Here is a 22,995-nt window from a genome sequence, read left to right on the forward strand (position 1 = left end):
CCTCTGGTGGCTGATCCAACATCCATGCCCTGGGATGCCAGTGGGAGTGTGCAGTCCATGTTAGTGCACAAACCCTCCTGTTCCAGGTGAAGAAAGTTTTCTTTGTTGTGTTGGTTGGGTTTGCTTTTGTAATAAGCTCAGTTTTGGTTTCCTGCCCTGTTTTTCTCCTTCATTCCTTCCTGCCTGCTTCACTGCTTCCATCTGGGCTTGTTTCATTCAACTGTGAATTCTTTTCCTCATTCTGAAATTCCCTTTCTCCTTCTTGTCTTCTGTGAGAAGCATCATTCCCAAATCAGTGCTCTGGTTCAGCCTCTGCCCAGCTCTGCTCCCTCCAGCTTTAGCTTTTCCTCAATTAAATAACTAAGCCAATAATCAGCTCCTGCTGCATCCTGTGAAGTTCAGTTGTCTTGTCATGTACTGCAACAATTGCAGCTTAGTTTTTTTAATTTGCCAGACTTTCAGGACAGAAGTTTGTCTCTGAAAGTTTGTTAACAATGGTGGTGTTTATTGTTATTTCGTGCCTGGGTGCTGTTAAATTATGTATTTTTCTTCCTCTCATTATCAGTAGTGCTGTGTCTTTCCTGCAGTGAAAGAGGAGAGCCAGCAGTTATTTTTAGCCTTAAAATTTTCTATCATATTTATAGTTTCATCACATTGCCTATGAAAATTTAACCACCCAGTTCATACTCTCATAATTCTTTTCACCATTTCGAGCAAAAGGAAAGAAGCATCATCTGATCAGAAATATTTTCAATAAAATGTGATGTGAATTTAGTGTACTTGGGCTTTATGAACTTGACTGTCATTGTCTGTTTGATCCTTCCTACCTCCCTTGTACTGACACAAGGAATGGTTTTTTTCTGCTTTTGGGAAAGATCAATGGTTTTGCAAGGAATATATCAGGGAATCGGAACTCCAGGCTCTCCAACTATTAATTCTGGTTTTTTGCTTTATAGTACTTCATTAGGAATTCAGTTTGCAATGTCATTGTGTTCAATGCCTGCTCCATTCTCAGCTAGAGCCTTAGCACCTTTAACATGAAGTGTTGCTTCTGTGCAGCTGATGGGAAGTGTTTGGCCTCTGTTGGGCTGGATGACAATCATGCCATCGTGTTCTGGGATTGGAAGAAAGGGGAAAAGCTGGCAACAACCAGGTGAGAATACACAGGGTATGAATGTCCTCTCTGGTTACTTTGTTCTGAGTAGCATCATCCACATCTTTCCTATAAACAAAGGAATAAACCACAACTCCCTCTGCGAACAGAATGGTGCTTCAGAGCAACATCCCAGATTAAAACCCTTGGGATCTGCAGATCAGTGTTTGGAAATCAGGAGTTCCCTGGCCTTTCTGATAGCCATGTTGATATGGAGCTCATTTAAGTAAGTTAAGTAAGTCAAGTTATATTTTATAATATTTTATATTATATTTTTTCCTAATGTTATGTCCTGATCCAGGGCAGAGGTCATGAGAGGCATCACTTCCTTTATGCATTGGATGACATGCTGGGTTCCACCAGTGTACACAGCAGATCACTTCTCTGAAAAGAAAAAGCATTCCCTCAAATATAGATTTTTCAAGGAGTGCTGATCCTGCCTTTCCTCTGAGTCAGCTTTTCCTGAGCTGTTTGCTCTTTGCAGTCGCTCACGGAAAGCTCAGCCAATAACCCCGTAGCGAAGAATCATCTGCAATTCCTTGGAAGGACCAATGTTGGGAAGAGAATTGGATCAAAGTTTACATGTGTGCTTTTTTATTCTCAAATATTGAATTGCAAGAATAGTATTAGGTTGGAGAAGAGTCAGGCTGTTAGAGAACCTGGTTTCTGTCTTACCCTTGCACAAAGCAGAGGTGCCTGGGAGGTCAGGGACCAGAACTGAGCAGAATTCCTGTAAGGGTGGACATATGTACCAGAAATGCAAGGAGTTAATTCCATTTGCTGTCTGCAGCCACATAAAACATGTAGCATTGCTCAGGAGAAATTATTGGTGTAACTGCAAAAGAGTGCCTGTGAAAGGCATTTATTATTATTTTTCTTCTGGTCTGGTTGCAGCAGCAGCCAGGTTTTCCCGTGGCAGCACTGTCTGGTGGTGGTGTAGCAGCACTGAGGGAACACACGTCTGACTCGGTGTGTGCATCCCATAACCTCTGGTAGCCACACAATTTGGTGTCACACGTGCACTTCGTTGGGCAGGGAGGTTTTAAACCCTGGTTTAAAGCCTGTGCTGGAGGGTTTGCTTAGCAACGGCCTTGGCTGTGCTGGGAAACATGACATTTTCGCTGGCTTTGCAGTCCCGGTCTCGCTGTCTCCAGACAGATTGTGCCTGATGTGCAGGCACAGAATACCTTCTGTGTTCCCAGGCTGACCTTTCAGCTTTCAAAAACCATGAGCTGTGTCTCTACCTGGCTCGTGGTGCTCACAGGACAGAGCACTCAGGTTCTTCTCAGCACAAAATGCTGTGTGTACCCAATGGAGCTACTGTTATTGCTAAGCTGTTAGTTGGGAAATATGCAGAGACCTCACAAAGAGCAGGAAAAATCAATTTATAAATATATACCTCAAAAAGCATAACTTCTGTTACCAGAGAACCAAACCTGAAGGTGTCTGTGCTGCTGAATGAACTGTTTCCTAAATTATAATTTCATAATCTATTATTTTATTTTTCAGCTTGAAGGACAGTAGATTAAACACTCCCTCATTTTCTTGTCAGAGTATTTTTTCATATTTATTAGTTGAGTTCTCATCCATTTAAATATTTATGTTGACCTTTAAGCCTTCTCCTAATTGCCTTGCCCTTTGTTTCCTGCTTCTTCATTATGACTTTAATGAACTGGAATTCAGTGGGAGACAATTTTTATTCCCCACGTTTCTGGACTCTAATTCCCGTGTGGTTTATGCTCAAATTCATCCTGCCACCCCTGTGGGGCAAAATTCCAGGGCTAAACCCTTGCAGATGACAAATATGGCTCTCTGCCTTTTGTTAGGTGGGGAAATGATTTACATTAATGATTTAATTAGTTGGAAATGTTAAGTCGTCCCTTGCCATGTTTTTTCTTATTTTTATCTTTATTGCAGGGGCCATAAAGATAAAATCTTTGTAGTGAAGTGTAATCCACATCATGTTGACAAACTAGTCACAGTTGGGATGAAGCACATCAAATTTTGGCAGCAAACAGGTATTTTATATATTGGGTATTTTATATATAATTTATAGAAGAATGTGTATATTTTTTAATATAGGAACACCATGTTCTCAGTTTAAGAATTTGTTTTGTTTGTGAAGCAATTTTCCAGTTACCAAAATATTGAAGGGGTGAAAAGGATTTCCAGGTAGTTGTGTTCAATCAGACTATTAAGGAATTCTCCTGAGCAAAGCATCCTTGGCTCCCAGAGAACATGCAGCCCTGGAATTCACTTAGGCACATGATGGCCCTCCTTGGGAAAATTTGGCAGAATTTGTGTGTTATCCATGAGGCTAAAAATCATGATATGGTATCACAAGAATCAAGATATCAAGGTAATTTATTTGTTGTACAACACAAGAGTTTCCTAAATAATGTAAAATGAAAATGTATTTTCCAGTATTTAAAACCAGGGTGAGATTCTGCAAACAACTAAGGGAAATATTCAGGCTGTTCTGTCAGACCAAGAAAGGCCACAGGGTTGGGTTCTGATTGAGGGTATTTTTAATTCAGGGCTGGATTTTTCATTCTTCATTAAAAGTTCTTCACACTTTTAATTGTGCACACATGCCATGAGTACTCAGTATAAAGATCTCGGGGAGCATCTTCTGTGTGTCAAACTCAGCACAAGGGCAGCTAAAAATAGAACTCCAGGCAGCTGGAGATGAGATGGTTATAAGAACTTCCTACACTTGTACCACGCTTCAAGCATTCAAGTGGTTCAGGTGCTGTGTGATTAAAAATTAAAACATTTAAAGTGCAGGTTATTTTTGAGGTAATTAGGTGGACTTGCATTGCTGTTTGCCAGATCCCATGGCAGGAATGTGCACTGAGCAGTGTCTCACTCCAAGAGCAGTCTGTCTGCAGTCAGAATGTGTATTTTGAATGGAGATCTCTCAGTGCAGTGGGGGCTCAGTCCGGTGTGAGCTGTGAAAGGCACAGGACTCGACACCAGGCCACCCCTGCAGAGAGGATTTTGTAATTCTGTGTGTGATTTTGTCCATAAGCACTAATTCTTGGGCTTATGGCCACTTCTGCTGTCTGAACCAAGGTAGGGCTGTGGCAATTTGGTTCCCTGACAACCAGCAGAGTAACAAATCCTGCCATTTGCTCTGCAAAGCTGCTGCCAAATTGTCAGGTTGCCAGGGGACAACTAAAGCAAACCTCTAGTCGTGGTCACCTACAGAGAAGCAACTTGGGGAAAGCTGCTCTGGGCAAAAAATATTCTGACAGCCATTGTATTAGTTCTTTTTGCATCATTCCTCCCCAAATTTATCACTTGCTTGGAAAGACAATCTGAAAAGTGGAGTCCGTGCTGCTCCAGAGCTGTCATTACTGGGCTGACTCTCTTTGATTGTGCTTTTGCCGTGGGATTTCAGGATTCCCATTATCTGCTGTGCCTCAGGCAGCCACAGGAGATGATGGGGGAAAATATTTGTGCTTTACCAACCCAAGTAGAAAAGACCTTTTGTGTGTGCTGCAGGTGGAGGCTTCACATCCAAGCGAGGCACGTTCGGCACCGCCGGGAAGCTGGAGACGATGATGAGCGTCTCCTACGGGAGAATGGAGGAGCTGGTGTTCTCTGGGGCTGCCACTGGAGACATCTACATCTGGAAGGAGACCCTGCTGCTGAGGACAGTGAAAGCCCACGATGGGCCCGTGTTTGCCATGCATGCACTGGATAAGGTGTGTGTTAGATCCCATCTTTAAAAGAAACTGTGGCAAAATGTGTTATTGGCATCACACAAATGAGTTCAGGACCAAGTTTTGCCATTGGCACTTTGCAGATGTTGCTAAGGGAAAATATCCTTTCTGAGATTATAATTTCAACTGTAGAAGTACAGCATGAGGAAAACGTTAGCTATTAACATTTTTATACAGCCAGGTCAATTAAGATCCCTGTGGCTCAATCCTTTCTGGCCCTAATTGATTGTTCCCAGCTTTTCCATCAATTTTTTTGTTTGATCTTAGCACTGAACATCCTCTTCACTTACTTTTTTGTTGGTTAGTTATTTATGCTGTTTTACATTCACTTGGCACAGACAACCTTCCAAGGGAATTAATCAAAGAATTGGTCCCTAAGGCATTATTAGAGCTTGAGTTGAAGCATCTGTTAAGTCCATTGAATTGGAAATAACTTGAGAAGCTATTATTCCAGCTACTGCCTCTTCTAAGGATAAAACCCATATTTTCCCATAGTTTATTTCCACGTGCAGACAAACATCAAGGTCCAGCATTATTGCTTACAACAGTATGTACTCTGTGTGCTTTTAAATCTTTATAACCTAGAAAAGCAGCTCTAAATCTTATCCTCCTGTATTTTTTCCCTCCTAGGTACAGACTCCAGTATTTTTAGTTTCACACGTGAATAAAATGCAGGGGAGACTTTCCTCTGCCTTTGGACATGTTTTTAATCTCACCATAGGAGTGCTGACACTGATGTGTGTTTTCCCTCTGTGATTGCACAGGGCTTTGTGACTGGTGGAAAAGATGGAATTGTGGCCCTTTGGGATGACATGTTTGAGAGGTGTCTGAAGACATATGCTATCAAAAGAGCAGCACTGTCTGCCAGCTCTAAAGGTATGGTTTGTTCAGGGTGTTCTGATGGGGGTTCCAGCAGTTCCATCAGGCACGTGCACCTCACCTTTCGTGATGAACAGGTGTAATTATATATAAACTGTAGGTGATGTGAGGCTGTCTTTGATTTCCCAATAAACACGTGACATGAATATCTTTGCATTGTTCAGGTTTGCTTTTAGAAGACAACCCCTCAATCCGAGCCATCAGCCTGGGCCATGGGCACATCCTGGTGGGAACCAAAAATGGAGAGATCCTGGAGATTGATAAAAGTGGGCCCATGACTCTGCTTGTCCAGGTACTGGGGGGTTCTCCCAGATCAGACCATTTCCTGTGGAAATACAGCAGATGATGAGATTTTCCCAGTCATTTTCTGTCTGTTTTCATTGACCCTCTTGGCCACCATTCCTTTCCTTGCTCAGGCAGAAGTTGATGCTTTCTTATGTAAATGACTTTGAGATTCACTGTGGATTATGGAATTCTGAAGGTAAAAACAACAGTCCCTTGAGTTCAAAGGCCAATGAGACTCTCTATGGATTTTTTAGACACTTTAAGCTTAGGATCCAACATAAAAATGAGAAATGAAGGGTAGAACTAACACAATTTATTTTATTTTGACAGTGTGGTTCCATTTATTTCCTTTGACAGTATATTATGAAGGATCCTGTGAAAAATGGTAGAGTGATGACAGCTTTCTACAGTGACACACAGTTGTCATTGCAGGTGTTGCAAAGCATAGAGGGACTTTTTATTTTGGAAAAAAATAGTATTTTTCACAGTTTGGTTAAAAAATTTTCATGTATATGTCCGCTGATGTATTTGGTGCTGCTTTGGTTCAGTGTCTCTCACAACCCCACTGTCTGTATGTAGAAAATTGTATAGAGCATTTCCTGAGTTGTAATTTATCGAGCTTTTGCCTGTTGTTTTCTATAACTGACTAACATTGTTTTTTACAAGAACACTGTTTCTTTGGTATATTTTCAGTTAGTTCTGGTCACATGAAGTAATCCTTCAAATTTGCCTTGCCTGCATCCTTACAAACAGAAATGTGTGAAGCTGTATTTTATAAATGATCGAGCTCATTCACTAATCCAGATTGAGAGCAGTAAGAAATGATTTAACCTTGACACAGTGCCAGAAGCTGTATGCAAGCTGAAGGAACTCTGGGAAAAAGCAGGGACAGTGATTAACAAGTTGGAAAACTGAGAATGTGGGGAAAGATTCAAAGAACTAAGTATGTCTGTTTGGGGCAAACAAGCTCTCCAGGGTGTTAATAATGACATAAACCTTGAAGACAGATTAGCCCATGTTAGGATTTCAGGGTCCTGTTTGGGACATAACAATTTCATGGTCATTTCAAGTGTGGAAAAGAGAATATTGGTAAGAATAGGAATTACAGCCAAGGCTGTGGCAGAGTATTTTAGATAGTTGTCAGAGAAACAGAGCAGATGTTCAGGGCTCTTTGAATGTGGAAAGCCTTGGAGAGGAGATGGTGAAAACCTCGTTGCCTGAGACTTGTCAGATGAGGCAGGGCAGGTATTAGAGCACATTACACGACCCCAGATGCGTTCCTTTGTCTTGCATGGAATGATTTCCTTCAGGGCCACATGGAGGGAGAAGTGTGGGGCCTGGCAGCTCACCCCCTGCTGCCCGTGTGTGCCACCGTGAGCGACGACAAGACCCTGCGCATCTGGGAGCTCTCGGCCCAGCACCGCATGCTGGCCGTCAGGAAGCTCAAAAAAGGTACCTGTCCCCCGGCCATGCCCTGGCACAGAGCCTGGCACAGCTCCCTCCCTGCTCCCAGGGCACAGCACAGCCATTAATTGGGCAGGGAAAGGGTGCAGTCATTAAGGAATTGGAAGCACAGGGAATAAATTGTCTTTGGCATGTGTCGAGTCGGTGAAAAGGGTAGGAAGGAGAAGGGCTGTAATCTATTGTAATGAATAGTAGTAAAATAAATGAACTTTAATCTTTCCTCCTCCAGCTTCAAGGGGAATGAGTTGACCTCAGAATCCTTTTCCTTCCCAGGAATACCCAAGGCCAGCATGTTTGTTGCTGACACCTGAAAAGATTCCTTATAAAGACAAATGTACAATGTCCTGTGTGTTGGGCACAGTCAGCCTTCAGTGGCAATATGAGCTTTACATCTGATAACAACTTCTCTGAAAATTAGCAGCTTTCCTGCCCTCTCCTCTGTATAAAATGAGATGAGCTATGTTGAAATGCTGCTTTCTCTTATTTTGTTTCCTCACTGATACCCTTCAGGAAATTTTGTATTGTTCATTTTCAGTGACAGATGCGGAGCACAGGAATTCTCACTGGCTGAGGGAAAACAGAGTCAGATGGTTTGGGGGATGAGGACACTTGTAGGAGAGAGTATGGTCAGAAATAATGCTGGGATGAAAAATAACTGGAGGAAGTGTAGTGCATCTGTTTTAAATGTGCTCTGCTGAAAGGAACCATTATTAAGTCACATAATAAAGAAGTTTTCAGTGTGGTATCCCTGAAAGACGTGTAGTTACGCTGCTCTGAATGAGTTTGAATTTTCCATCTGGATTTCCTTTCTGTGTGTGTTTTGGGGGTTTATGTTGTTTTGGTTTCTATCACTAGTGTGTTTAGAGCGTAGTTGGGAGGTGGTATTTGCACATAAACTATTCCAAGAAGGATCCAGTCAGCACTGCCAGCTCGAGAACCCCCTGTCCAGAGGGCACATTCCCGTGTAACAGCATTAATCATAGCCCTCTCTCTAACATATTTGCTTTAATAAACAACAAATCTATCTTAAAACTACCTACTTGCTGTAAAAGCCTTTCAGTTTTAGTTCATTCCCTCAAGGCCAGGTGTGTGAAGCTGAGGAGGCTGTGTTTCCCTTGGCAGGGGGCCGGTGCTGTGCCTTCTCTCCCGACGGGAAGGCCCTGGCCGTGGGGCTCAACGACGGCAGCTTCCTGGTGGTGAACGCGGACACCGTGGAGGACATGGTCTCCTTCCACCACAGGAAGGAGATGATCTCGGATATAAAGTTTTCACGAGGTACAAGGTGGGAGGGGGGTGTTTATCCTGGAGTTTGTTCTTCTCTAGACAAACCTGAATGTTCCAAAGGGAGACTGGCTTTCTGTGTGCTCCAGGCATTAAGTACTTCACAGTTCCACGTGGTTGTGTGCAGCCTGCTGTAATGGGCACACCCCTGTCTGCTGGATCTGGGGGCACTGCAGCAGTGTAAATGCATAACAATATTCATTAGAAGATTTAATAAGATTTTAATAACCTCTATGTCTCCTCTTTACAGAATCTGGAAAGTACCTGGCTGTGGCCTCCCATGATAACTTTGTAGATATCTACAATGTGCTGACCAGCAAAAGAGTTGGCATTTGCAAAGGTGCCTCCAGCTACATCACCCACATCGACTGGGACTCCAGAGGTAACGTGTTTGGCCACAGGTACTGCTGGAAACACCTGTAAAATGGGAAATCAGGGGACTGTTCCCCTCCCAGTGCCTGAGATCATCTGTCACCACTAATGCACGTGCCTTCTGCCCACAGAGCACCATGTGGGGCCAGTGCAGTTCCAGTCAGTGGTGTCCAGTTCCCTCTCCTTGCTGAGCACTGCCTGGCAATCACTGGGACGAAGGGAGAGCCTGATTGTCACAGCTAATTAAGTCCAGCAGGGTCATTAATGAGCTCATGCTGATAAGCCTTCCCAGAGCTAATGAGATTCCATGCAGGACCACCTGTGTGTCTGGGCCCTGCTCCCCCTGTGGTGTGAGATCCCTGACAGCACCACCACGGCTCGTGTGGGCATGGAAAACTTCCCATCCAGGGGCAGTTTGGTGTCAGTCACTGTGCCACTGGGGCACTGAAAAGAGACAGGAGCTGACAGTGCTTTTGGCAAAGCTGTCTTGTAACATTTAAAGAAAATTAACAGCCCACACATTTATTTTTTCCTTCTGTTGGTGTGATGATGAAACACAAGCAGAGTGTTTCCTATCAGCAGACACTGCTTTGCTGCACAGTGGTAACTTTTTAAGGACATTGGGTGGTATTTAAAATATTACTTATTCAGTGAACCAGGAGTAAAGGATCCTTAGGAGGCTGATTTTCAGCATCTCTTCTGCTATGGATAATTCCCTAGAGGACAATTTTTTAGCTTACACCCAGAAATCTTTTCACTCAATCAAAAGAAAGTACATAATAGTCATAATAATTAATAAGAATCATAATAATCTCTCATTTTATATCCAGGAAAGTTATTGCAAGTCAATTCTGGTGCCAAAGAACAACTATTTTTTGAAGCACCGAGGGGGAAAAGACACATTATAAGAATTGCTGAGGTACAAATTACATTTACTGGATTTTTTTTCTATGACAGTTAATTTTAAGAATTGTCTTCAAATGGTGCTGTTTGTCCTTTTATGATACCATATTTGCAGTGGTTAGCATTAGAATTATTTACTCGTCCCACAGTGTCTTTCCTAGCTTTTGTAAATGGTAGAACGTGCAGGTTTCTGGTTTTATCTCTGAATTTATTGTTGTTTATTTATTAGCAGCCATTTGCCATAATCCCCTTTCCTGAAGTCGCCTGTTTTGCATGTAATGAGTTGCACACGGTATAAACCATCTTCAAACAGCCTGAACTGGCTTTTCCTGATGTTGATTATTTGTGACAAGTAATTCTGCTACAAAATTGCCAGTGTTTAACACCTCGGAAAACCTCTAGGGAGATTTGTATCCATGTTGTGCTCTGCCTTGGGAAAGTGGGAATGTTTAAAGCCTTAAACCTTTCAATGATGAAGATACACAGTATCTGTATAAATACAAATACGTGTAAATAAATTGCACAGTGGACAGTTTCTTAAAAGCTAAAAAAAATTAAGGTGATATCAAGCATGGGAAAATATCCCCATGAAACTGGTGTGTATTTGGTCCATATTAAAATGGCTTCTCTGGGGGCAACTCTGCCTGCAGATCGAGAAGATCGAGTGGGACACGTGGACGTGTGTTCTGGGTCCCACCTGTGAGGGGATCTGGCCCATGCACAGCGATGTCACCGTGGTCAATGCAGCCAGTCTGACCAAGGACAGGACCCTCCTGGCCACAGGAGACGACTTTGGGTTTGTGAAGCTCTTTTCATACCCAGTGAAGGTAAGAAGCGAATTTATTTCCGTGATTAGAAAGGCATTGAGGGAAGACACTGTTCCCAGGCTGTGACCCTGCTGACTGGGGCACTCTCTGTGCTGCAGGGCCCACATGCCAAGTTCAAGAAGTACGTGGGGCACAGTGCCCAGGTGACCAATGTGCAGTGGCTGCACAATGACTCCGTGCTGCTCACCGTGGGGGGGGCCGACACCGCCCTCATGATTTGGACCAGGGAGTTCCTGGGCATCCAGGAGAGCAAACTGGTGGACAGCGAGGAGTCAGACACAGATGCAGAAGAAGATGGAGGTAAAAAGGATTCAATTTAGTCTTAATTCCATGGGGATTTAACTTGAAGCGGGCAAGAAGCTTTGCTGTGCTAAATTTGAGTGTGAGGAGAGCTTGGTAGGACTCCCTTCCTTTGGTTGGTACAGATCATGCTCTCTACTCTCCCCCTGTGAAACAAGGGTAGTTTGTTTTATTGTCTGTTTTATTTTTCCAAGGTTATGACAGTGATGTTGCAAGAGAAAAAGCCATTGACTACACCACGAAGATCTATGCAGTGAGCATCCGGGAGATGGAAGGCACAAAGCCCCACCAGCAGCTCAAGGAAGTTTCAGCAGAAGAGAGGTATGTCCCACAAACTGAGTGTGAAAATGGCAAGGAAAATATTGCACCCCCTTTTATAATCCCAAAGTGTTAATAATAACGTGCTGCAGGAGGATTAGTGATTTCTTCCTTACAATGTTGAACTGTGACATTTTCTTTTCCCCTTCTCTTAAGAATGTCTCCTTCCAATTTCTCTTTTCCTCATATAGAGGATTTGTTCCTCCATTTTCCTATGAAAAGGCATAATGTATCCTCTAGTAAATATGAATATTTGAAGTTTGAGTTAAAAAAGGAAAAAAAAGTATTTTATTTTGAGTGAATATTGCTAAATTGTTACACGTGAAATAATGATTGCCAGTGGTGCAATGGCCAGATGTTTTACATTAGAAACCCTGGTACCTTCCAGCTTCTTTATTCTCCTTTGATGATGCAAAAGCAACTGTAAAACTGAGTTTAATTGACCAGTTTAGCTGGGCTTAAAATTGTTTTGTACTCGTGAATTACCAACAATATGAGCATCAGTCTCTGCTGCAGCTTTTCAGCACTGTTTTCAGTCCAGGAGTGCAAATCACCCTTCAGGTCCCTGCAAAGCTTCACTTCCCTGGATCCTGGCCGTGGGTGTGCTGTGGGATGGCAGACAGTCCCTCCTGTCTGTATCCTCAGCCCCACTCAGGGAGAGTGTGCTGGGTTTTATCCAGCAGTACAAAAGCCCACCAGAGCTGGGAGCTCCTCCAGTGCTCCCAACACCTCCCCTCCGGTGGGAACTCTGGGCCTCATGAAATGGGGAGACTCCTCCTCAGCACTAGGGTTGCCTCTGACTTCCACAATACTCTTTTCATGGCTGTACATGAAAATAGCATATCATATTGTATCCCAAGGTCTGGACTGAAGAGAGTAAAAAGCAAGGGTTTGACATTCTCTGTATCTTTTTTCTTCTTACTGTGTCGTGTAATCAAGTTTTTGTACTTCATTTAAAAAACAGGTTAAAAATAGACCCTTGTGACTTGTCCCTTCCATCTTTTCTGCTCAAGAGTCACAGCTATTGCACACCTTTTTATATGTCCTTTTTCAATTACAGCATCTTCAGAATGATCACACCTTTGGTGTTTGGAATTTGCTGTTTTGATACATTTGTCAGCAGATCCCATAATTTCCCTATGTTGCTTCGTAGGCAAAGATAAATTGACTTCTCTTTCTTCATGGCATTGATATAAATAGCAAGAATTTACAGTGAAATAATCAGAAGCAGCAATTTTATGGTGAAATGTCGGCAAAACTGTGGTTTCTGAGGGTGCTGTGCTGGGATAGGGCCTTTAGCTGGGAAGGGTGCTGCGTGTGGGGTGCAGTAAGGTGACATTAATGTGTTGGCTCCTGCAGTTTTTGGCCCCAGTGCACAGTTCATGCAGGATCTTGGCACTCCCAGCCCTGAGTGCTTCAGGGTAAGCTGACTCCCCTCATAAGACCTATGAATTATGAGGGAAACTTTGTAGCTGTGCCAGATTCCATCTTTTCTGAGAACACAAAAAGATGTAGCAGCTAGAAAAGGGTTTGTCTGACCACGACAGACTTCCTGACATCACTGGGCTGGCTTTTCCTTGCACTCCCAAAGATCCAAAGTGACAGTCGATCACGTGGGTGGAATGCAGTCTCCGAGTCCTCAACTGGCACCGTCCAGGGAAACCTGAGTCCCAAATCAGCAGGTCTTGAGGACGTGGAGTCTGGAAATCCCTGTGCACAGGGCTATTTGAAATATCAAAGCCACTCCCTAGAGCTTTAGATTTTCTGCCAAAGGCAGACTCTCCCAGTCCCTTCAGATCTGGAGAAGGGACCCAAGGGGATGTGTTCCATTCTTTGTCAGGAAGGTATGTGGGAAAACCTGGTAGGCTTTGGAGGAGGAAGATGTTCTGGAGGAAATATCCCGATCCTTCCTCTGTATAATTGTGCCATATGTCTGTCTGAAGAGCCCAGTGATTGTGCACTGATGGGATCTGTGCACTGTGAATACTCTGACACTGGTAACTTAGGGTTTGGAAAACTCTGGGACAAGCTGGAAGATCACTTAGGGTGGAAACAGGGAGTTAATCAGAAGACCTGAAAACCTGCTGGTCCACTGCAACATGCAGTGAGGGTCTCAGGAGTGTCCCCCTTACTGTATTTCCATTGTGGGCCTGAGAAAGGAAAAACTGTCAATTATTCAGAGGTGTGGTGGGAAGAAACTCAGAATTAAGCAAGTTTAAATTGAAGAAAAGGGAACAAAAGAAAAAAGAGATAAAAGCAAGCTTCTGTCTCAAGCAAGAGACAGGAATAGCTGGGGCTGCCACCCTGAGCTGCTCCTTGGGGGCAAGGGCTTGGAGCTCATTATGTTTGTTTCTTTTAATAGTATTATTTAGCAGGTGAACTGTTGCTGAAGAAGTTATTTGCCTGCTTATGTAATACAAACATGCTTCAAAGGCGCTATGTGGTGGCACCTGGGAGACAGTTCCATCTGCTTAACCTTTCTGCTTGCTAGAATAAGCTTGCAGGACTCTGTGCTTCTGTAATATCAAGAGTGGTGGATCTGAAAAACTCAAGGTACAATATCTCTCAAGAAATAACAACTCATTGTACAACTCAGGAAGAGTTTGATCTCAGGAGAAACTTAGATATGACAAACTTGGGGACAACTAAGAAGGCTTTCCCTTGGAAAAGAAAATGAAAGCCCTTCATGAAATTTATTTTTGCTGTCCTAATTTGAACATCATGAAAATAACCATGATTCTGCAAAATATCTTGGAGGAACATAGAAGGTACCTGATAGGTGTTATGAAATCATGGTCTGGCATTTTGGGTATTTTCTGTCTCCATCAGCAGTTCTAGCTTTAGGATGGAACAACAGCAGGAGAGATGAGGCTGAGGAACAGTTCTGACATGTCTGGTGGTTGTATGAGCGCATTTGGTTAAGATCATTAATCGATTCTTGTTTCTCTCTCCTCTCCCCAACCTTCTTTTCTCTTCTCCCTTTCCATGTGCCCCTCTCCTCCCCCCCACCCCTGTCCTGCCCCTCTGTGCTGTGCCCGTGGTGCAGGCGGGGGGTGCCCACCAGAGGGGCCGCCGGAGCCGCCCGGCAGGGTGGGCGCTCCCACAGCGGGGCTCCCACACCCCGGGAGCCCTTGGGCACTGCTGGCACTGGCCCAGACAACCCAGGACAATTGTAAGCTATGCCTGTGTCACGTAGGAGTTGTGCTGTATTTCGGAAGAGGGACCATTTTAACCAGCCAAGAGTTTATCTGATGAGAAGTAACGCGAGCTCGCGTGCAAACTGTGTTTCTGTTACTAACACGGAAGGCAAAGACCTGTTTGCATTTGGCCTTTTACTAACCCCTAACACGTGCCCTGCATTCACAGCTTCCATTGAGTTTGGTTTGCATGACCCTACATAAACTCTTGTGACATACCTGGGGATGGAAACCCCTCTAAAGCAGGTGGAATGTGTAGAAAACAAAAAGCAGCAGTAGCATGTTGGTCTGGTTTTCTGTTTTCTGAACATCCTGGCTTGTCTCACTCTCCATGAGTTACCTGGGAGCCTGTTCTCCATCGTGCTGTTTGCAGCATGTGTAATCATATGTTCTCATAAAGGTAAAAAAAGGTGCAAAAGTTGCATTTTCCCTCTTTGAATCTTATTCTTTTGATTATTGATTTCTTTAAAACAACAGGAGATGAATTATATAAGCTTTCCAAATAGCCCTCACAAATCTTTGTAAACTGAATTATTAGACATATGGTTACAAAATTGGTTCCTGCACTTCTGCACACACATGTCTGTGGGTGCAGTGTAAAAGCTTTGAATTGAATCTGTGTTGTATTTCTGTGTAGGTGGGAAGTATTCGAAATGTATCTAGAAAAACACATCTTTGGGGTGGAGAAAATAACTCTGGGCTTATTTCAGCAGAAACCTACTGTTTGAGAATGAGGAGCATCCTTCGAAATATTCACTTTTACTTTCTCAACAGAATTACGTCAAGTTAATGCAACCTAAATGTATTTGACAGCCTGCTGGTTTCATCCCAGTTGTCCCCAAGGCTTGAACACATTGTGACTGGTATTTGTCAGTCCCTGCCAAGCAGTGAACTCAGAGTCAATCTCCCTTCTCCCACAGCTCAGCACAAAGCTGGCCCAAAGGTCTTTTTGGTTTGTGTGACACCTGGGGGGTGTGGGACTGACACGTGTTACCAGCATTTCTCTCTCTGCACTGAGGTTGATGTGAAATGTCCAGCTTTTCTGAGGGTTATTGTGTGGTCCAGGACTGGCAGTAAAAGCCTGTTTCTGGTGTTGTGTTATGCAGAGGGAGGATGGGCCTATAAAACTGCCAGATACTATTGGTTGAATGTTTGTACTTACACAATAAGCACGGTTTCACAACATGTCAGAGTTTATGTAAGGAATAGCAAAATAAATGGAAAAGACTCTGTTCCTCTCACATGTGATCAAAAACCCTGAGAGAAGCCTCAGGAAAGAGAGACACCTTCCAGATTCTGCTAAAGCTGGGCTGAGTCTGATGCCTCGGTAGCACCTGGAGACAGCTCTCCTGAAGTCTTGTTATTTGGGGTATCCAGAACTTTTTAGCTCAAAGGCAGAAATTCAGGTTGTACCTAAAGCATCTGACAGTGTGTTCTGGGAAGCTGGTTTGGGCAAGCAAGGCTGAGGGAATTCCCAGAGAGCCGTGTGTGTCCAGCTGTGAGGAACGGCAGGTCTGGGGTGTGAGGGACGGCGGGTTTGGGGGGTGTGAGGGATGGCAGATTTGGGGTATGAGGGACAGCAGGTTTGGGGTGTGAGGGACGACAGGTTTGGTGTGAGGGACAGCAGATTTGGGGTGTGAGGGACGGCAGGTTTGGGGGGTGTGAGGGACAGCAGATTTGGGGTGTGAGGGACGGCAGGTTTGGGGCGTGAGGGACGGCAGGTTTGGGGCGTGAGGGACGGCAGGTTTGGGGCGTGAGGGACGGCAGGTTTGGGGCGTGAGGGACAGCAGATTTGGTGTGAGGGGACGGCAGGTTTGGGGTGTGAGTGGACGGCAGGTTTGGGGCGTGAGGGATAGCAGGTTTGGGGTGAGGGATGGCAGTTTTGGGGCGTGAGGGACAGCACGTTTGGGGCGTGAGGGCAGCAGGTTTGGGGTGTGAGGGGACGGCAGGTTTGGGGTGTGAGGGACGGCAGGTTTGGGGTGTGAGGGACGGCAGGTTTGGGGCGTGAGGGGACGGCAGGTTTGGGGCGTGAGGGACGGCAGGTTTGGGGTGTGAGGGACGGCAGGTTTGGGGCGTGAGGGACGGCAGGTTTGGGGTGTGAGGGACGGCAGGTTTGGGGTGTGAGGGATGGCAGGTCCTAGTACAGCAGGGCCAACCTGGGCCCTGCTGAACTTGTTGAAACGTAACTTGTTAAAAAGTAACGGCCCTCAGATTCCATTCCAAAGTGATTTCCCTCCTTATTAATCACTTGTTTCCCACCTGGACCCTGAGCTGGAATGATGTGGGAATGCAATGACTGCTGCCCTGACAGGGCAGGCTGGCCCCACTGTACGTTCTGCAGCACTTTTGGATTATTTTTTACTATTTTTTTTAAAGAGTGCATCAGCATACATGTGAAATTATAAATATTATAACCATGCTAAGGCTTTTCCAGTGCTACAGTTTTGAAAAATAATTTAGATTACTGTTGATGTTTCCCTCTAGTTCTGTTTCAGCTTTGCTTTGATCCACTGTATTTGGAAGCAGGGTATTTTCATGTTAGATCCTATTTTTGTTTGCTAAGTTAGCTAAAAAGTGGTAAGAAGAAGTAACAGCAGGAAAAGTTCTATGTAAAACTGTTGTGTGTATTGGGATGGGAAAATCCAAGGGTTTAGAATTCACAAAATCTTTAAATCCCTTCTTACAGCTCTAGGAGTTCTGCAGCAGTCTGGGAGCACTGGGGAGTCCCCGCCTGTGAAGGGCACTTTTAAAAGCTGCCTTTGCATTTTTTCTGAAATGAACAGTATATTTTTTTAGATCCTGGATTTTCATTCTGTTGTCCCACCAAACCTCCATCTGACCTCTCTTTGAGCCTGTCTTTCTCTTCTCAGGAGCAGTCCTGCCCATCTTTGTGTATCATCCAAGTGTGTTCCCTCTGCAGTTCCCAGCCATGTGAATCCCCGTGTTAGTCTCCTTGTGGACTCTGCAGCTTTTCCCTGCCCATTCCTGCTGGCTCAGCCCATCACCTAAGAGTCAGGACACTCTTATCCATCTGTTCCTGCTCCACATCCCCTTGTTGGTCCCTTTTGTGTGACACTTTCTGAAGTTCCAATTCTGCTTCCATTGGCCTCAGAGCAGAATATTGGTGGGTTTGCCAATGTATTCCTGCTGCCGACGGCATCTCCGCTCAGGCAGCAATTACGTCCTGTGCTCTGGGAACAGGAGTTGGTTATATCCCCCCCCCAGAATTTATCCTAACACTTTTTGATCTGCTTTTTCTCTCTTTTATTTTCCATCTAAACTAATCTAACTCCCCCCCCTCCCTTAGCTTGGCCCTGTTCTCCAAGATCATGCCTCATTCCTCCCTCAGGGTGCCTCACTCTTCCAAACCCCGTTCCCTGTCCCTCCAGCCCCGCTCTCGGTGTGTCTGTCTGTTATCCTCTGTCCTGGTGCTGCCTGTTCACCCCAACCCTGCTCAGGCTGCTCTCCCTCCCAGGCCATTCCTGATGTCCTTGCCTCGCTGAGGGCACCTCTTCACATTCCTGCATGAAGGTGGCAGGGGAGAGTTTGTCAGCTGGAGGTTGGAGTTCTCTCACTGACACAGCCGCGTGTGCTCGTGTAAGAATATCCTCGAGACTGTCATGAGTAACAGGGACTTCATCTGCTGTGTTCACAGTACCTAAAGGACTGAAAGCCCTCTAATGTCTGACTGTGTCTTATCTTTCCTGGAACTCATCCATCCCATAACGTAATTAAGCACGTTTATTTTAAATTGCTGGAAAGAAACCGTTAATGCTTGTGTTATGTTTTAACTTGCTTTCCTTTGGAGGCAGGGAATTGTCAAGTAAGTACTAACACGGAGCCCAGGAAAAGCCCAGCTCGCTGGGAATGTGCCTTGCAGGCTGCACAGGTCAAAAAGGGCAAAGGGATGTCATTTGCTGCAGTGCAAATTTCTTGTCTTGACAGTGTCATCTTCTGTCTCAAATCAAATTAGGTGTAGTTATGGGCTTGTTAAAAATGAAATGACTCTTAAAATGTTCAAAATGTGCTGCTTTCCGTTCGTTGTATTGAGATGGTGACAAGGCAGTGACTGCACACGTGTGTATATATACATGTCTATGTATATATGAATGCACACAACATCTGTGTTCGTGTGGATGTGAATAGATATCTCTCCGAGTATTTGTGTGTGTGTGTCTCCAAATTAAACCTCATGCTTACAATCTGGTGACTATCAAGCATGTCACAGTGGTAGTGTTCTCTTGCTTTCATAAAAATTTTGGCTTGCTCTTGTCGTCAACTTTGGTATTTGTAGGTGAAGAAACGTGAAAACGGTCTGTTCTGAAATGACACTAAAACAGAAAAAAGAGCAGGAAGCCTACAAGAAAATGATTCTTTTCCTAAGTGCTGGTTCAGAGGCCTCATAAACCTGGGCTGAAATGAATTAGTCCATTTGTTTTGTAAGAGAATTAAGTTTTGCAGTAGGTTCCTATGCCCTTCCCTGCCGGTGCTGGCACTGCTGCTCCGTGTTGTGTGAGGGGACTCCAGTGGCCCCTCTCAGAGAAAATAAAGGTATTTGTTCCCTGTGCACAAAGCAGGACAGGCTGTCCTGGCAGGGACTTGGCCAACCCACAATTATGGGCCAAACAGCAGCCTGAACTGGGATAGGGAACAAGCACTCATTGTGTGGGATCTCCACAGTGCTCAGGAGCCTGACAACTTCCTCCCAGCTTCCGTCCCTGTCAGGTACCTGAAAACAAACAGCAGTGGAGTCCCGTTCTCCTCCAGTATAAAGAGTGCAGGAAGCAGGGCTGTAGCTTCCTTTTCCCCTCTCTCCCCCAGGATCTGTAGCTCAGCGTGCCCAGGGGTGCCAGGGTGCCGTGTTTCCGGTCTGTACACTGGTGCACTCTTTAATTTCTGTTTTAGTTCTTGCTGGCATGCTTGGATAGCACGTGTTGTGCCACAGGGAATGACTGCTCGGCTCTGAAAGTGCTTGTGCATGAGTAACTGCTCAGAAATAACACCTAAACTCTATTAAGTTTCTCGCTTGGCTTTGTTTGCTGCTTACAAGGGGATCAAGGTAACTCTTTCACTCTTCTAATGTCACGAGATCACCCGCTAATGTAGCCGTTGGTCCTTAGTGAGTTTGCTTTGTTCTGTCTATTCTAGAGCTCAGCTTTTCACACTGTTCCTCAGTCAGTATTTTTGCTGTGTAGCAGTAACTGTTCCAGCTGTGGGGTTTGTCAGTGGTTGCCTGTAATCCCTCCCGTAAAAACCCAGCTCCAGAAAAAGCAGCTCCCTGTAAGCCAAAGGGATTTCATTCTTCTGCAGTTAATTTTACTGCTGGTTGCAGTCTAAGGACAAGAGCAAATTTCACAGCATATGGAATGTACAGCAAGGATGCACCGTTTGGAAATCCCAAACTGTGGGAATGCTTTCCAAATGCTCCCCTTAGCCTTGTGCCTCTTTTTTCTTGGCAGGATCAGTAGCAGCACCAGAGATTATCTGGCCTTAAAGACCATTTGCACACATCAGATTTTGTCTCAGCTTTTGTCTTTGTAGCTACTTTTAGCAAGTGTAATTCTATAGAAATGCTTTGCTGGCCTTGGTCTCTTTAATTCACACGGATGAGTGACCTGTACATTTAAATGGAATCTTTAATAAAATCTTCTCAAAATCATATTAAAGCCATGTCAGGGGTTTGGGATGGGGTTTCTCAGAAGAAGCAGGGTTGGGCAGAGGTCAACTGTCAGTTGTAGAAAATCTTTTAGATCGTTTCTGAAAGCACCAATTTGCTATCATTTCACATTCAAAGTTTTTTCCATGGATTTGTGTCATTGTGTTTTGGGGTTTTTTAAGTGGTGTAGAGTGGTCTGTTGTGCCACTCACCCACAAAATCCACATCAATGTCATTTCTGTTCTTTCCATCAAAGAGTGTAGGATTTTAGTCAGTTTATTGTACAGCTCTAAAAAAGGCATGGAGCTAATGCAGGGACAACTGGCCATTTCCTGCTCACACACAAAACGTGTGCTGTGGTTTTGAAGGTTTTATTTCACGTTCAAACATATCGATTATCTCCTTTTTTCAATGTTCCTTTCAGGCCACCAGTGAGCAGAGCTGCTCCTCAGCCCGAAAAACTGCAAAAGAACAATGTCCACAAAAAAAAGAAACTGGTTGAGGTCTGGCTTCAAACTTGTTCATTTGCTTGAGAAGTGACATGTGCTGGGTGAAACCCATCCCTGTTCTGTGGGCAGTTTGCAACACTTGGTCTGTGGCTGTCATTCAGATAGTTCCAAGGGAGCTGGAGTTGTGTGTGGGACAATCATTAAATTCGTTTTCAGGGCTGGAATGCAGCTTCAACAACAATCCATTAACCATCCCTGTGTTTCTGCAGGGAATTTCCTTGGGAATTGCTTGTTGTAAGATGCAATTACACCTCTGATTCATGTTTGAAGTACAGAGTTACCTGTAGCCTGCTTTGGCTTCCTTTAAGGACTTTGGGGCCAGAATTTGGGCTGTTGAAATTTGGTAGTTTATGAGAATGATTTTTGAAAACTCTGCGAATGTCTTTATTTCTTTAACATATCTGATAGCCTATGTATCTATGTAATATATAGATATTAAACTGTGATGGGAAGAGTAATGAAATCAGTTCTGGAAGTTGTAAGTGTTTTGAATGGAAATGCACAGAAACAAAACATTTACATTATTAAAGAAATAATGGTATAAGTGCAGTCCCTTAGTTGACCAGTAAAGTGTTGGAGACAGTCCATGAGAATGTCTTGCCTCCATAAATGAGCAGAACTGGAATAACTAACTATTGTTTAATTATTCCATTGCCTCTACGAGGTATCTGTAGCTTGTGCAATTTAGAATTGTGCTTACGTGATCCAAAGTCTGAAATCTCCCTGTTTCTTCATTCCTTTCACTGTTCCCCTCATGTTTTCCCTGACCAGGAGCTGGCTCTGGACCATGTTTTTGGCTACAGAGGGTTTGACTGTCGCAACAACCTGCACTACCTGAACGACGGGGCCGACATCATCTTCCACACGGCGGCAGCCGGCATCGTCCAGAACCTCTCCACTGGTAATGCCACACACACAGCACCTGGAGACCCAAAATGCTTCATGTGGGAAACGGTTCTGATTGAAAGTCTTAACTTTTTAATATTCCTGTGGCTGTCCCACGTTTTGCATCCTGATAAATAATTCACAGCCTGTGGGTGGCTGGTGGATCAGACTGACAGTTTTTCCCGCTCAGCTCATCCTGTAGTGAAGACACGGGAATGGTTTTCTCTCCCAGGAGGAGATTGTGGGTTATGAAATGATCAGTACCCCCGAAAATATTAGGAGCTGTAACATGCTTTGTTTCATTTTGAGTTGTTATAGCGAAGTCACGCCACAACAATTTTTTTTTGGTGCAGTCCAACCTGGGCAAGTTGCTCTTTGGAAGGGGTAGAAATATTCCCTGTGTTTTGAGTAATGTAAAGGAGAAAAAACAGCAAAAATGTATCTGGCCCTAATTTGTAGCACCAACATCTCCATATTTTTCATGTCTCTCAAAAAAAAGAGAGGAGTTAAAGGAATTGTGACTTGATTTTATTCCCAAATGGTCCCAGTTCTGCTGCCAAGGAGGGGCACAGCGAGGAAACCTGTCACATCTGGTGACCCTGGGGACTCTGGTCCTGGTGTGCCTCTGACCTGTGGCCCTGGAAACATGGGTGGCCCTGGGAGGCATGGATGGCCCTGGGAGGCATGGATGGCCTTGGGAACATGGATGGCCCTGGGAACATGGGTGGCCCTGGGAAGCATGGATGGCCCCATCTGTTCTTTCTGGGCCTGTTCCCTTGGGAGGGTTTCATCTCCACTTTGCTTCCTGCTGACTGCCTGGTTTTACTGGGATTTTACTGGGAGACCTGGGCCTTTCACAGAACAGTTTTGGTGTTTCTTGCAGTGGCTGGGGGCTGATTCCCTGGGTACAGCTAATTCCCCAAATACTGCCTTTGTCTCTGTCTCTGTGTGTCTGTTTGGGAATGGGCCTGGGGATCAGAGGGGAGCAGCCCTGGACACCTTTACTGTCCTCCCCATCCCCTGCAGAGCATCAACCAGCTCCAACAGTCTCTGCTCCAGGGGCTCTGTGGTGGCTGCTGGGGGGAATAAAGCCGTGTTTGGGTTTTCCCAGGCAGCCAGAGTTTCTACCTGGAGCACACCGACGACATCCTGTGCCTGACCGTGAACCAGCACCCCAAGTACAAGAACGTGGTGGCCACCAGCCAGATCGGTACGTGAGCCGTGCACTGAGGGCCACC

General features: G+C 44.7%; 1 protein-coding gene across 4 annotated transcripts in view; it reads left to right on the forward strand.

The window, feature by feature from the left end:
- EML6 (echinoderm microtubule associated protein like 6) overlaps positions 1–22,995 on the forward strand; it is an 89,947-nt gene that overhangs the window by 47,403 nt on the left and 19,549 nt on the right. For 3 of the 4 annotated variants that reach the window (XM_017821803.1, XM_017821804.1, XM_017821805.1), the window contains exons 17-31: positions 1,060–1,153; positions 3,071–3,171; positions 4,661–4,863; positions 5,646–5,757; positions 5,925–6,052; positions 7,356–7,497; positions 8,632–8,784; positions 9,041–9,172; positions 9,993–10,081; positions 10,716–10,892; positions 10,991–11,192; positions 11,387–11,513; positions 20,788–20,866; positions 21,644–21,773; positions 22,869–22,967. In XM_017821803.1, coding sequence (XP_017677292.1) covers positions 1,060–1,153; positions 3,071–3,171; positions 4,661–4,863; positions 5,646–5,757; positions 5,925–6,052; positions 7,356–7,497; positions 8,632–8,784; positions 9,041–9,172; positions 9,993–10,081; positions 10,716–10,892; positions 10,991–11,192; positions 11,387–11,513; positions 20,788–20,866; positions 21,644–21,773; positions 22,869–22,967 — 1,968 coding nt within the window. Of the gene's footprint in view, positions 1–1,059; positions 1,154–3,070; positions 3,172–4,660; positions 4,864–5,645; positions 5,758–5,924; positions 6,053–7,355; positions 7,498–8,631; positions 8,785–9,040; positions 9,173–9,992; positions 10,082–10,715; positions 10,893–10,990; positions 11,193–11,386; positions 11,514–18,515; positions 18,531–19,757; positions 19,767–20,787; positions 20,867–21,643; positions 21,774–22,868; positions 22,968–22,995 lie in introns of all 4 variants that reach the window. The other variant, XM_017821802.1, reaches the window with a different exon arrangement.

Source organism: Lepidothrix coronata, unplaced genomic scaffold, assembly GCF_001604755.1.
Source record: "Lepidothrix coronata isolate B3197 unplaced genomic scaffold, Lepidothrix_coronata-1.0 Scaffold92, whole genome shotgun sequence".
Classification (NCBI taxonomy): domain Eukaryota; kingdom Metazoa; phylum Chordata; class Aves; order Passeriformes; family Pipridae; genus Lepidothrix; species Lepidothrix coronata.